Source organism: Lithobates pipiens, unplaced genomic scaffold (assembly GCF_037356315.1).
Source record: "Lithobates pipiens isolate NorthernLeopardFrog02 unplaced genomic scaffold, aLitPip1_a1.2 Scaffold_18, whole genome shotgun sequence".
NCBI classification, from domain to species: Eukaryota; Metazoa; Chordata; class Amphibia; order Anura; family Ranidae; genus Lithobates; species Lithobates pipiens.
The window spans coordinates 49,529,296-49,544,065 of NW_027507758.1; the positions used below are offsets into that span (position 1 = coordinate 49,529,296).

The window sequence follows — 14,770 nt, forward strand, 5'->3', positions numbered from 1 at the left end:
GATTGCGTTTTTGTGGTGCCAACCAAATCCTAAAGGAGAAAAAACCCAGCCATAGGGTCATTACCGAATGTACGGAGGCTTGCAGAGCAAGGATGTGTGTACCTTTCCAATATGCCAAACGTTGAAAGAAACTATAGCAGTAGAATAGTGCTTACTTGGCTGGCTAGCTTCATTCACCAAAGAAGATGTCAAATTTTGGGAGAAGTGTTATTCTAATCAAATTAGATTGATATCTGTCAAAAGTCTCTAAGACTGACTTATCCTCTGAGGAAATAGGGGCATTAAAAGAACCCTACATATAAGAAGGCAGAATCCTTCCTCAGCTTGGGAAGCAGGGGCAGCAAATTTTAAGCTGGCCATAGTCTGGTTTAAATTCAGCTGGTTCCTGAAATAGGCAGGCTGCCTGTACTGACATCAATCCATCGAGTGCCTTTAAAAAACAAAACAAAAAAAACAGCCTTTTTTTTCACCAGACCATTGCAGCAGCTATAGCCATCGGCAGTGATCATTGTATTCTACTTGTGGGGTTAGGCTCCCCTGCACTTCCCTCCGGCAGAAGGCAATAGTACAGAATGGAGGGATTCTGTGTTCATGGGGGGGAATTGATCAATTTTCTGTCCTTCAACCTGTGGTATGTATGGTCTCCCTTAGGCTGCTTTCACACTGGGGCGGGAGCAGCGTCGGCGGTAAAGCGCCGCTATTTTTAGCGGCGCTTTACCGTCGTTTTAGCGGCGGTGTGCGGGCGCTAGCGGGGTGGTTTTAACCCCCGCTAGTGGCCGAAAAGGGGTTAAACCCACCCGCAAAGCGCCGCTGCAGCGGCGCTTTGCCGGCGGTATTGCCGCGGTGTCCCATTGATTTTAATGGGTAGGAGCGGTATAGGAGCGGTGAATACACCGCTCCTTCACCGCTGCAAAGATGCGGCTAGCAGGACTTTTTTCACCGTCCTGCCAGCGCATCGCTCCAGTGTGAAAGCCCTCCGGCTTTGACACTGGAGTTAAAGGGGCCGGTTTTTTTCAGGCGTTACACAGGCGCTATTTTTAGCGCTGTAACGCCTGAATACCGCCCCAGTGTGAAAGCAGCCTTAGGAGCCATGTACATAGCTTGTACCTTGGAGTTATAGCTAGGGCAGTTACGTTTCCACTTTGAAACTGGAGTTCAGGAAGAGTAATTGTTAGTTTCTCCCAGTCAAAAGCACAAAAGCAGTGTATAATGTAGATGTTTCAGGAGAATCTGGCACTTTTTCTGCTATAACAACCATTTAATGCCTCCAGGTGAGCTCTTGAAAACTCGGCCTGGTGACATCAAAATGATGTGATGATGTATCATACATGAGGCTTACAGTTCAGCAGAGACCTATTCTTCAGATCCCAATTGGAGACAGCACTGGGATGTTCACAACTGGTTTTCTGGCTCCAAAGACTAACAAAAGCGTAAACTTTTTCGCTTTTTTGTCAAAAAAATGCTCCCAACAGGAATAATAATAAAAGTTGACCCTTAAAAAAAAGAGTGGAATAAAGGGTGAGGAATACTCCTTTTAACCCTCCTCAGGTCACCCCAAAAGCCCAGTGACTGGTTGGAGGAAGTTTGGGGTCATTCAGTCCACAGTCGCAGGAGAAAACCGTGAACATTTCTCAGTCTTATTTAATCCGTTATCTGATATAATTTGTCGATTGGCCCCCTTCAAGGTTTTGTGTCCCATCCCTTCCACAGAATCAATAGCAATTGGCTGTATTGTATTTACTTCTGGATAACTTTCTTCGGCATTCAGCAATGGAACTGCTCAAGAGTTTAGGTTGGATAAACAATTAGGAGAAGTCTTACCTGATCCCAACATAAAAAGTGATGTTTTGGGGTATTGGATTGCATTTAGCGGTGCACATTTCTTCTAGAACAGAAGATTCTGAAACATCCTCATGTGGTGCATGTGTTTTCAAGATGCAGCAAAATGCATGACGTCCGCCATTTTGGCAGCATTGTGAGCACAGCTCCATTGCATCATTAGAGAACTTCCTGCTTTCTGTCTGGGATGAAGACTGAGACTCCTTGAGATGATCCAATTTCTGCATCAGATCAAACACTCATTGACATGGTGGTTCAGAGTGGAGCATTATATAGTTAATCTTGTTGAAAAAGTCCATCCAGTTCAACAAATACAGAAAAAAAAGCTCAATAGAAAACCTCCATATATACAACCCTATACCCACAGTTGATCCAGAGGAAGGCAAAAAAATCTTTCAATGATGCCAGATTCATCAAATCCACACATAATGAATTACAATGGATGCTAGTACTTGGGGCAGGGGCATACACTAATTTCCAGGGAGCCACATCGGTTGATGTCCATAGCATCAGATTTTTTTTTTCTTTGGGGGGGTAATGATTTTTCTTTCCTTATCTACTTGCTGTTAGACTTTAGCCTTGGCCTTTGCCTTTTGGTTAATTCTCAGGATAATTAAAAAAATGTTAGAAAAGTCCAAAGGGATTTTATTTGCTCCATATTGTCCAAAACGGACTTGGTTTGCCATGCTACGCAGCCTTCACTTCATGAAACTTGTGCTTTGTAAAGTTTTTTTTATTTGTGAGTCGTATGTTTTTTGTTTTTTTTTTGTTTTTGAGGTTGAAGCCAATCTTCCACATGCTGTATTGGAATATTCTTGGAGATAAAGTTACCAGGTAACTAACTGTTTTTTTTTTTTTTTCTTACAGATGTTTCCCTAGCCCGGCGAGGTTTCTTGCGACAGCTATACAAGATAAAGACACCATAGAGCCTGTTGAGCTAAGTCACCACACGCAATCACGTCCTGAAAGCGGGTACTTCCGTCATTTTGGAATCAGGCTCCAGAAAACTGGACGGGTTAACAGACACCAACTTTTTAAGGCCTTCAATTCGGTTTGCCAAGCAGGTAACCTATTTCACTCACTATTTGAACTTGAGTTTTGACTTTGCTCATGTCTAGTGCAAGGGTTAAATATTTTTTGTGGCAGCACATAGTTAACCACTTTTCGCCCAGCCTATTGTCAAATGACGGCTGGGTGGGACATTCATCATTCTGTGTAGATGTCCTATGATGTCCTCACGGAACGCCACCACGGGCCATGCTGCAGCGTGATCAGTCACCGGCTGTGTCCACCAGACAGCCAATGACTGATCAGTGTACCGGCCCACTGCTTTTACCATGTGATCCAGGTGACCAATTAGGATCACATGACAATTGTAAACAATGAATGGCTTTGATTAATGCCATTCATTTTGTACAATTGTGTTGCTAGCTGTGATTGGTCACAGGGATCACATGGTACAGACGGTCAATCACAGCACATCTATGCCTTGTGATTTAGCTGTTGCCAATCACAGCTAACCACAATAGTAAACACCAAATTAACCAGTTTCATTCAGTAAAAATCGTTGCGTGTACCTCCTAAAATTCAGTGGTATAGGCATTCATATTGTGTATATCAGAAACAATCCTTATCACTTACCCAGAGTATTAGTGTTACTATGGTAACATTGTATTACTCTGGTCAAAGTATGTGTGCAAAAAACAAAAAACAAAAAACGCTCAAAGAAAAAAATTATTTATTAAAGAGGAGAGAGAAAAAATGTTTTTCTTTTAATATACTGCCACCATTCTGTGTCCCTGATCACCGTCACACCAGTTATGACGTAGTACTGTACTGGTGAGAGTATGTAAAAAAAAATTGTTAAAAATGTCTTCATATTCCAAAAAATTTTGACAAAAATGACAAATAACCAGAACTGTCTACTTTCCAAAAGGGTGTCTTTTGGGGGGTATTTGTACTGTCCTGGTGTTTTCGGACTTTCAAGGAGAAATTAAATGGGCTGTCAGTACGATTAAGCGTGGTTTTATATATATATATATATATATATATATATATATATATATATATATATTTATTTATTTATTTTTTTACTTTTCCTACAGGCCAAATAACACTAATTTGGGTTATTTTGACCAAAGAAATGTAGCAAAATACAAAATGACCTAAATGTATGAGACAGATTTATTTGCAAAATCTTGTAACCGAAGTGAAAAAAAACATTTTTCCCCCAAAACTTTCACACTTTTTTTTGTTTTGTTTTTAGCAAAAAACCCAGTGGTGATTAAATAATCACTAAAGGAAAGTAGCAATTGTGTGAAATAAAATTTATATGGGTACAGTGTTGCATGGCCACGCAATTGTCATTCAAAGTGTGACAGCATTGAAAATTGGCCTGGGCAGAAAGGGGGACAAAGTGCCCAATTATTGAAGTGGTTAATGGAAGTAAATCTCTAGGCAAGCTACCAAGTTGCAAGAGCTGTAGCTCTGGAATGCCCTGTAACAGTGCTGCTGATTGGCTCAGTGCTGTCACACGCTCCTCCATTCATGGAGTTGTTGGGTATTTCCTCCAGCTGCCAACAGAGTGGCGGTAGAAGCAAAAGAAAGGTGAGTATGCTGGTGGAGGGAGGGCTTTGGAATGGTTAAAGCAAACCTGTTGGTTTATCCTCAGTGGGTGAAGAACAGGTTTGCAATAAAATGTGTGTATAGCCAAAAATTTTGTCTCGTGACCTTTTACTGGACAGAAAGGAAAAATCCTCTAACTGTGAAACAGACAACAATACAAAGCTGACAGAGGTTCTAGCATTTCCCGACTTAAAGTGGAACTTCACCCTAAAAGGTAAAGTTCCGCTTTTCCTCCTCCCCACCCCAATAGGACACATTTGGCGCATATTGTTTTTTGAAGGGGAGGCGGTATCTGGTTTTGACTGCCAACTGACACTTTGATCGCATAGGCCAGGGGTCTCCAAACTATGGCCCTCCAGTTGTTGAGGAACTACAATTCCGATCATGAGTAGTCATGGCTGAATGTCAGAGTTTTACAATACCTCACGGAATGTGTAATTCCGCAACAGCTGGCTAGTTTGGCGATCCCTGGTCTAGGCGATCTGAGTGTAAGTTCTCTCCCCCCCCCCCCCCCCCCCTTCTTTCCCTAACAGCAGCTTTCTGGGACACTTCACAGACCCTAGACGATTACAGGACCATCTATGCAGCTCGTGCATGCGCAGTGAGCAGCTGGCTGTGAAGCCAGAGCATAGCGCTGGATTCTGGGACAGGTGAGTATCTGTTTATTAAAAGTCAGCAGCTACAGTTTTTGTAGTTGCTGACTTTTAATTTTCCCACGAGTGACTGAAGCTCCTCTTTAAACTTAAAAAAAAAAAAAAAGCATTTTTATTTGTCTTCTGATTCATACCCTCATTACAGTCTGTGCAGTCTCGTTTACATCTGCTTACAAGTACGTAGTACAAGGGCTTGCTGATTGGACACAAAGTGTTGGGATAGTTTAGGTCCTCATATTACAAAGTTTTTGTAGTTCTAAGATTATTCACTTGCCGACAGCATAACAAGGTTATACGGTGGCAGAGTGGCTCTCCTGCTCCATCTCAGGGTAGGGCGCATGTGTGCACCGCTGGTGCGCTGCTTCTGCTGTGATTAGTCACAGCAGAAGCCGATCAGCGGGTGCCGGCCAATGGAAGTCCCCTGGCACCCGCTGATCAAGAAGAAGGCTAGAACAGAGCTCTGCCTATATAAACAAGGCAGAGCATTGTCCTGTGGGTGTGGATGTGTGCTGTGTTTTTTCAGCTGCAAAGTGGGCAAAAATACCATCATATTGCTTTTAGTAAACACAAACACAGGTTAGGCACTAATTTAACCCTTTGATCGCCCTAGATGTTTATTTCCTTCCCAGCCAGTGTCATTAGTACAGTGCATATTTTTAACAGTGAACACTGTATACATGTCAAATTGGCCACCATACTATCACAGTACCACTATAAGTCGCTGATCGTTTCACCAGAAATCACCATTACTAATATAATAATAAAAAAAAAATATATATACCGTATATACTCGAGTATAAGCCGAGATTTTCAGCCTCTTTTTTGAGGCTGAAAGTGCCCCCCTCGGCTTATACTCGAGTCATCGCTGTCTGTCTGCCCGATCAGCGTGTCGAGCAGACAGACAGCGGCCATTCTAGGATTCAAAGGCCGCGCCTCCGTCTCCGCCTTCGCCTGTGATAGGCGGAACACTGAATTTCCCAGCAGTCTGTGTTCCGCCTATCACGGACGTCCTCTCATCCTCGTCCGTAGTATGAGGATGAGCGGACGTCCATGATAGGCGGACCACTGACTGCTGGGAAATTGAGTGTTCCGCCTATCACGGACATCCGATAGGCGGAACACTCAATTTCCCAGCAGTCAGTGGGAAATTGAGTGTTCCGCCTATCACCGACGGAGGCGCGGCTTTTGAATCCTAGAATGGCCACCGACGAAGAGCTGCGGGACGGGCCGGGACGCAGGCCGGGCCGGGACGCAGGCCGGGCCGGGACGCAGGCCGGGCCGGGACGCAGGCCGGGCCGGGACGCAGGCCGGGACGGACACAGGCAGGCTGGACACAGGTAGGCTGCACGGACACACACACACACACACACACACACACACACACACGGATGCATGGACACACACACACACACACACACACACACGGATGCATGCACACACACAGGGATGGATGGACACACACACACACGGATGCATGGACACACACACGGATGCATGGACACACACACACACACGGATGCATGGACACACACACACACACGGATGCATGGACACACACACACACGGATGCATGGACACACACAGGGATGGACGACACACAGGGATGGACAGGCATGTCTCACCCTCGGCTTATACACGAGTCAATAATTTTTTCCAGTTTTTTGGGGGTAAATTGGGGACCTCGGCTTATATTCGGGTCGGCCTATACTCGAGTATATACGGTATATAATTTTTTTTTTTATATATATTATTTTCCAGTATATATCCCATAGTTTGTAGATGCTATAACCAATTAATATATGCTTGTTGGGATTTTCCTTACCAAAAGTATGTAGCAGAATACATATTGTGTATATGAAAAAAACAAAATAAATAAAAAAAGTTGTGCAAAAAGTGTCACCAAATAGTAAAAAAGAATATGTTGGTGACAGCTGCACTCACAATATGTCCACATAAACATTATACATGTTAATATTCATGAAAAATGTGTTGCGCTATCAATATTAAGTGCATAAATTCAATCAAGAAATTCGTATGTCAAAAACTGTACATAACAATGTGTTAAAAATGCATTCAGAAATCCAGTAAGGGCCATCAGAAAAAAGTGCTCCTGTACAAAACGTTTATTTATACTTGTGTCTCAGCAAAAATCCATATTTCAGCAGGTAACGCAAAATCTGCACACCCAACTCTCTAAAGCTGCTTACCAGCTACTCTGATCCCAAGATTGGGGTCTGACTGCACTCTATTCAAGTATCCCAATGGGATGGGTGGATATCAGGAGCCAAGATTCTAGGATGGGTTACTATACAAGCAGAATGTTCAACAGTGGGTTCAATAAAAGGGAGAGTCCAAGTGCTAGTACCATATTTTATCGGCATATAACACACACCCCAATTTTAGAGGCAAGTTTCAGGAAATTAAATAAAATAAAAATAAGGACTTAATATTGATATGTCCCCTCAAGGAGATGAGCTCCCTTACCTTGCCCTTTTGTTGTCTATGGCACTTCATAGCACCCTCTGCAAGGGGTCAGCACTGTAGAAGATCTGGCTGTCAGGATGCCATAAATTAGGGCATTCAGGCGTCTTGGGTGCCGGCACCGACATGGGTTAATCAGGAAGCCTGGTGTGCGGTCTCAGAAGTTTCCTCTACTACTTCAGCCAGACTGCATCTCCACCACATGCTTGGTATCCTCCCGCCAGCTGGCAGGGACTGAGGGGAGGCCAGGACGTGTACCTGGGCTGAGCATGCAGCAGGCATCCCTGAGCGATCAGTACTGGCTCCTTCCTCTCACGCTGTAGAGCAGGGATCCTCAAACTACGGCCCTCCAGCTGTTTTGAAACTACACATCCCAGGAGGCATTGTAAAACTCTGACATTCACAGACATGACTAGGCAGGATGGGAATTGTAGTTCCTGAACAACTGGAGGGCCGTGGTTTGAAGACCCCTGCTGTAGAGCCTGCACACTCCCGCTGCAATCCTGTCCAGAGCTCCGCCGATATCCTGCAGAGGTTATAGAGCCGGCGCTTCTATAACGAGCCATTTGTTCTCTATGAAAAGGGCAGAAGGCTAGGAGATTCCCCCGTTCCGTATCCAGGGACTAACTGTGATCAGGACGTCGCAGGGGAGTGAGTGCAGAGCCGAGCGGTTTGGTGATTTCCAGCGGCACTACTCCCCCCACTATCGGCATATAACACGCACCCACGATTTTTCCTCTTGTTTTCAGGGTAAAAAAGTGTGCGTTATACGCCAATAAATATGTTAATTAAAAATCTGGGCTTTTTAATGCAGGTTAAAACTATTTGGAAGAAGGCAAGAGTAAAATCAGGGGATGGATTGGGGACAGTGGAAGAAGGGGCAGATTAGAGAAGACAGGATCAAACTTTTTTTTTTTACCCAATGCAGAGGATTAACCTGTTACGTTCCACAGTGAGTATAACAAGCATGCTTTACTGCATATACAGACTGATTATACTGTTGTGGTTTTAGTAACACTTTAATTGAACAAGAAGCTGATTGGTTACAATGCATAGCTGCACCAGATTCTGTGTGTTCCAGCTTTAGTGTGTTCCAGCTTTAGTAAATCTTCCCTTTTGAGTGCCTTTATAACATGCCTTATGTCGTTTCACACACTTCTTTGATGAGCCATCCTATGGAACTCCCTACCCCAATCTGTCAGACTATCTCGTACTATATCCGCTTTTAGGCGATCCCGCCAGACTTTTCTCTTCAGAGAAGCCTATCCTGCCTGCACCTAACAATTGTACTTTTCTTTTCGTCGTCAGCTCCTCCCCCACAGTTATTAAATTTTTGTGTCACTTAACCCTTTCTCTTTAATTGTAAGCTCTAATCAGCAGGGCTCTCGATTCCTCCTGTATTGAATTGTATTGTAACTGTACTGTCTGCCCTCATGTTGTAAAGTGCTGCACAAACTGCTGGCGCTATATAAATCCTGTATAAAATAACAAGCACTTAACTTACTTTCTCATTTCAGGTATTCCATCCAGCACCCAGGCCTGGTTTATCTTGCAGGTATGTGGGTCTTCAATGCCTGGAGTGCCCCCGTCAGAAAGAACTGAGATCGCAGAGAAAGTCTGGAGCCAGCTGAAAAAATTAGGTATGGACTATTACACTTTCAATACATTTTTATTCAAGTTTTAGTTATGATTAGTAAGGTTGAATAAAGACACCAGTCCATCCAGTTCAACCTGAGTGAGTGTCTACAATTGTCCCTATCCCTGTACATTGCACACTCACATCAGTCCCTACCTTCAAGGAGCCCACAATCCAAGGTCCCCATTCATATACTAGGGCCAATTTTGGACAGAAGCCAATTAACCTACCTGCATGTCTTTGGATTGTGGGAGGAAACCTGAGTACCCAGAGGAAACCCACACAGGCACAGGGAGAACATGCAAACTCCAGGCAGGTAGTGTCATGGTTGGGATTTGAACCAGCGACCCTTTTTACTGCTAGGTGAGTGTGCTAACCACTACACCACTGTGCCGCCCTTACAGTGGTATACAGTCGGTCAACGGGGAAGTGAGCAGTTCATACTTTCACATATTCCCCAGCATGGCTGAGCCAGAAATACAAGATCTGAGCAAAAGCATTAGGACACCCGATGGGCTTTTGGGAGCAGCCTTTCACCTTGGGAGGGCTGGGGTGTTGGGGTGCAGCCTGGGTCTAACCAGTGATCTTGTCTTAGGCTGGCTCTCCTCCTTCCCCCTTCTCTTTTACGGCCAGAGAGGGAAGGGAGTACTGGCTTTTGGGTGATGGGGTGTGGGCACCCTGTGGTGGTTGGAGGGCGGCAGTGCAGGTTGTGCTGGCTCACTCACCTTCTGCCCGGCTCTGAGCAGGCCATGGACTGGCGCGGTCCGTGGCCCGGGAATTGAGGATCCCTAGTCTAGAGAGATCCTAGGCAATGTTGAGTAACCCAAATCTCAATGAGATGCTTCACTGTTTTCTTGCAAGATTTGGAGTACTCCGCATTCACAGGGATCTTGTCGGTAGGAGGATAACCTCATTCTCTGCACTGTTAATAAAGTTGAGTATTATATCTAAACCACTTTTTTTTTTTTTTTTTTTTTTTTTTTTTTATATATATATGCTGCATTTCAGCCGTATTGGGGAAGAGTGACACTTAAAAGGCGGCTCTTGATTAATAATCAACTTGGTAGAGCTTTGGTTTGAATAAGGCTTCCATTCTTAGGTTCGCATCATGCCTGGTAGCCAGGCCTCATTCTTGCCAAAGGTTCACGTATATGCGTTTCTGTGCGCTGCGTTTGTGCGGGCATGGCAGCCCATTCATTTCAATGAATGGCAGCCGCCATGTTTTATTACAGCAGCGCAATTTCACTGCAGACGGTTTAGAGTGGGAATTTCTGCGATTCTGAGCTGTGCGCAGGCCTTTTATACACGTGAGCTGACTGATGCTCAGTGCTTTCTCTCTGCTGTGGGAGTCTGCTGCTGGGTGAAAAGGCTGACTGCTCACAGAGCACTAATATATATCCAGTTCTGCATATTTGTATTGGGAAACGCATTAGGAGGCACCCTCTAATCAGGAACTTTTGTTGGTGATTTGGCAGGTCTTATGTAATGGACTTGCGGTACAAGCCCCTCCTTTATTGGAACTGTATTTGTTTGCTGAGGGCAGAATAAAAGTTTAGTAAAACCTGCTAGGACTGCTCGTGGGTGTCTGTCTCATGTTTGGTTTACTGCTGCCAGTACCAGTTGAGTCTATTCTTCAAATATATACTGTATGTGTATATACAGTGCCTTGGAAAAAGTATTCACTCCCCATGAAATTTTCCACATTTTGTCATGTTACAACCAAAAATGTAAATGTATTTCTTTATCCTACATCATGGGGCACAGAGCCTTAAATAATGGGTTATAGGCCACCTTCAGGTGTTGACACTGGTTATACCCAATCAAGGATGTTCACTCCCTATATAACGACTCCTTCCAGGAGCACATCATTTTTTTCGCCAGTGTCTAAGGTGCTGGTCACAAGTGAAGATGTGCTCTGAGGAGCTCCAGGAGGGTTCCATGCTGGATTTAAATAGCCTCCATACACCAGATCCATCCAAAGTGCCATTAAGGCCTAAAAGGATGGTACCCTGGGGCCTCATATCTGAAGCATGAGGTTTTGTCTGTAACGCCTCTTTGAATGTCTGGACCCCAGGAATCCAAGGCTTTGGTCTTGCTACATTACCTAGCTTCTCTGTTGGGGTGCTTTTATAGGTCCAAGGGATTTGGAACCCCATTTTAGGGACCAGTCCTTGAAGGTTTGCTAAACGAAGCCCGTTGTGATGGGTGAAGGATGGATTGTCTCTTAATTCAGCAAATCCTGCGGCGAGGATAAGGTAAGGGAAGAAACTTGGGTATTAAAAACACCTATGTATTTCTTCCATTAGGAAAAAATGTTGTCATGCTTTAATTCTCCATTAGAGTCTATGCATATACCTTACTCTGTTGTCTTCACTGTAAAGCTCAGTCCTTGTCTGGTTGCAGCAGCGTGTGGAGGGGGATTTTTTCAAGGTAAAATCCTGATGGGACCATAGGGTTAGGGGCCCCCTTACATCCCCCTGATCCAACGGGGGGGGGGGTTGTGCGGAGGTCCCGCTAATACTGCTAATTGTTTTACTGTGGCTGATTTCACTGTTTGTGCCTGCTGCTAGACTGGTCCCTACTCCCCACCCCCCCCCCCCCCCCCCCCATTGGATCTGGTATCCGAAGACGCCATGCATAATCGCAAGATCATTTTAAATGTAAAAAGGGGCAGAATTTTTTCGCGGAGGGGGCGGGGCCTAAGCGCGATGCCGTGAACACCCACGAGAACGCAGGACATGCTAAAAACAAATTGCAACACAGCTGTGACAGTCTTTCCTCAGCTGACAAGGAGAAAACAAGCAGCCTGCAACACAAGGACACAGGATCTGTGGGACATGTGAGGGTTGCAAACTGACATTCCTGATACAGGAACAACACCTTTTTTCCAGCAATAGGCTGAATGTTATATAGCGGCTTTAAGTGTCAGGGCTATTTTGAAAGATTAAGCGCAATTTGGATAGTGCCTCTGTTTTTGTACTTAGGACTATGCCTACCAAAAAAGACCACACAAAAACATAAAGGTTTCACCCCCAGGCGCTAGGATCCTGAGTCGCATTTCTATGCTGTCATCCTCTCCTGAATTGCCAGTTATGGAAAGCCAGGGTGAGCCATTGGAACAAAATGATGGTGCAACTGCTTCTCGCATCTTAGCCCCTGTATACATGACTGAAGATGTCCTTTCCTCCCTGCAGGGTCTGGAGGAAAGATTAGCAGCTTTAAATGCATCCTCCATTCACATGGATAGGGAGCGTGCTAGTTCCCCCTCCCCTACTTCAGAACCTTTGCAAGGGGAACAGTGGGCACAGGATGAGGTGTTACCCTCAGTCGATCAGGAGGAAAAACAAACCGATGATTCCTCTATGGAGTTAACAGCCGTAGATTAGCCTTTTTCAGCCTCTCAATATGAGAAATTGCTGATACAATCTCTTATGGAGATGGTTCGTTCTAATTTCATGCTACCCCTAATGGAGTCTCCTGAAAGTTCAGTTTCTTCCTTGTGTTCCTCAAAACCCTCTCAACCTTTGCATGCGTTTCCTGCACAAGCATTACTAAGAACAGCTTATTGCTGAATGGGATCACCCAGATAAGCATTTTCTCGCTCCTAAGAGATTTGCAATTCGCTATCCCCTGGAGGAGCAATTCCCCAAAAGATGGAAAATACTAGCAGTTGACGCTGCTATTTCCAATGTGAATAAAGGCCAAACTTGTCCAGTAGACAATGCACAGATGCTTAAGGATCCAACAGATAAAGAGTTGGAATCCCTGTTAAAATCTACTTTTTCCATGGCAGGTGCCGTTACTCAGCCTGCAGTCGCCGCAATAAGCGTCTGTCAATCCCTAAAGGACCAATTTATACAGGCCCTTAGGGAGCTTCCTGCACAACATGCTTGGGATTTGGCTGAACTACCAAAAACCATTATGCTTTGCCATAGATGCTAGTAAAGATTCTATTCACCAGGTGTCCCACCTTAAGCTTATGCGTAGAATCCTGTGGTTAAAAAATTTGGTCAACTGAAGTACCATGTAAAGACCTAACTGGGCTCCCTTTTCATGGGGAGCGATTATTTGGCAAAGACTTGTACAAATATATCCAAACTAGGGCTGAAACAACTAATCGATTGACAACTAATCGATTATGAAATTAATCGATTACTATTTTCATAATCGATTAATCAGCCAGTAATATAATGGGGTTAAAAAAAACTAAAATGAGCCCTTTATAGTACAAAAATATAATCACTACTGTAAATATTACTTTCACTGTTCTACAGTAAAAAATGAACCCCTTCCAGTAGTGATTATCTGCTTTTTTTTTTTTTTTTTTTTTTTTTTTTTTTTGTACTAGGGTCAGGGACATTTAACGCAAAACAGTGCTTTTTTTGGTTCAATATACTTCAATGGAGAAGCTGCAGAAAAGAATGTAATGCGTTTTTGCAGCAATTTGTGTTTTTTAATCTGCCCAAAAAAAAGCAAAAAGTGCAAATTGCAGTAAAATCACGTGCGAAAAAATCAAAACGTACAGCAAGAAAGCACTGCAGATCAAAGCAGGGGTTGACAAATTTGCTTTGAATTTAGGAGCCAGTTCAAGAAGAAGGAGACAGTTTTATTTTTTATTTTTTTATAGTGTTATGGATTGTCAGCTCCCTGGTTTAAGCCAGTCATTTTCACCCCCTATCCATTACTCGCAACGGAGCACCCAGTCAATAACTCCAATGTAACGCTCAAGGTTATGGGCTGACCAGAGAGTAAGGCTGGCAACAGATGGAACTGCTTGGCTTAGGCAAGTGGCACTGGCAGGTGGCACTGGTTTGGGACTGACAGATGGTACTGGTTGCCACTGGCAGGCACGTGGAACTGCCAGATGGCACTGGTTGGCATTGGCAGGTGGCACTATTGGCACTGGGAGGTGGCACTGATTGGCGGTGGCACTGGCAGGTAGCGCTGGCACTGACAGGTGGCACTGATTGGCAGTGGCACTGGCAGGAGATTGGCAGGTGGCCCTGGTTGGCAGTGGAACTAGTTGTCACTGGCAGATGGCACTGGTTGGCGGCACTGATTGGCGGTGGCACTGGCAGGTGGCACTGGTTGTCACTGGAAGGTGGCACTGGGTGGCAGGTGGCACTGGTTGGCACTGGCAGGTGGCAGTGGCACTGGTTGGTAGTGGCAGGTGGCACTGATTGGCGGTGACACTGGCAGGTGGCACTGGGCGGCGCCAGGTGGCACTGGGCGGCGCCAGGTGGCACTGGGCGGCGGTGGCACTGGCACTGATTGGCACTGGGCGGTGGCACTGGCACTGATTGGCACTGGCAGGTGGCACTGATTGGCACTGGCAGGTGGCACTGATTGGCACTGGCAGGTGGCACTTGTAGGTTTCACACTGAGCACTCGGTTACCGAAAAGTATCAGAGGAGCTATCAGAATTGAGCTTAATGTCGGGGGTGGCGGGACCCAGCTGGGGTGTGAAACTGACAAGTAACAGAGGCAGATCTGTCAGTTTTGAGCTTGATGTCGGGGTGGCCGGGAGGGACTCGGC

At 44.9% G+C, this 14,770-nt stretch overlaps 1 protein-coding gene across 1 annotated transcript in view; it reads left to right on the forward strand.

Moving 5' to 3' along the window:
* LRPPRC (leucine rich pentatricopeptide repeat containing) overlaps positions 1 to 14,770 on the forward strand; it is a 313,757-nt gene that overhangs the window by 14,696 nt on the left and 284,291 nt on the right. The window contains exons 2-3 of the mRNA XM_077485668.1: positions 2,707 to 2,903; positions 9,116 to 9,238. Of these exons, the coding sequence (XP_077341794.1) occupies positions 2,707 to 2,903; positions 9,116 to 9,238 (320 nt within the window). The remainder of the gene's footprint in view (positions 1 to 2,706; positions 2,904 to 9,115; positions 9,239 to 14,770) is intronic.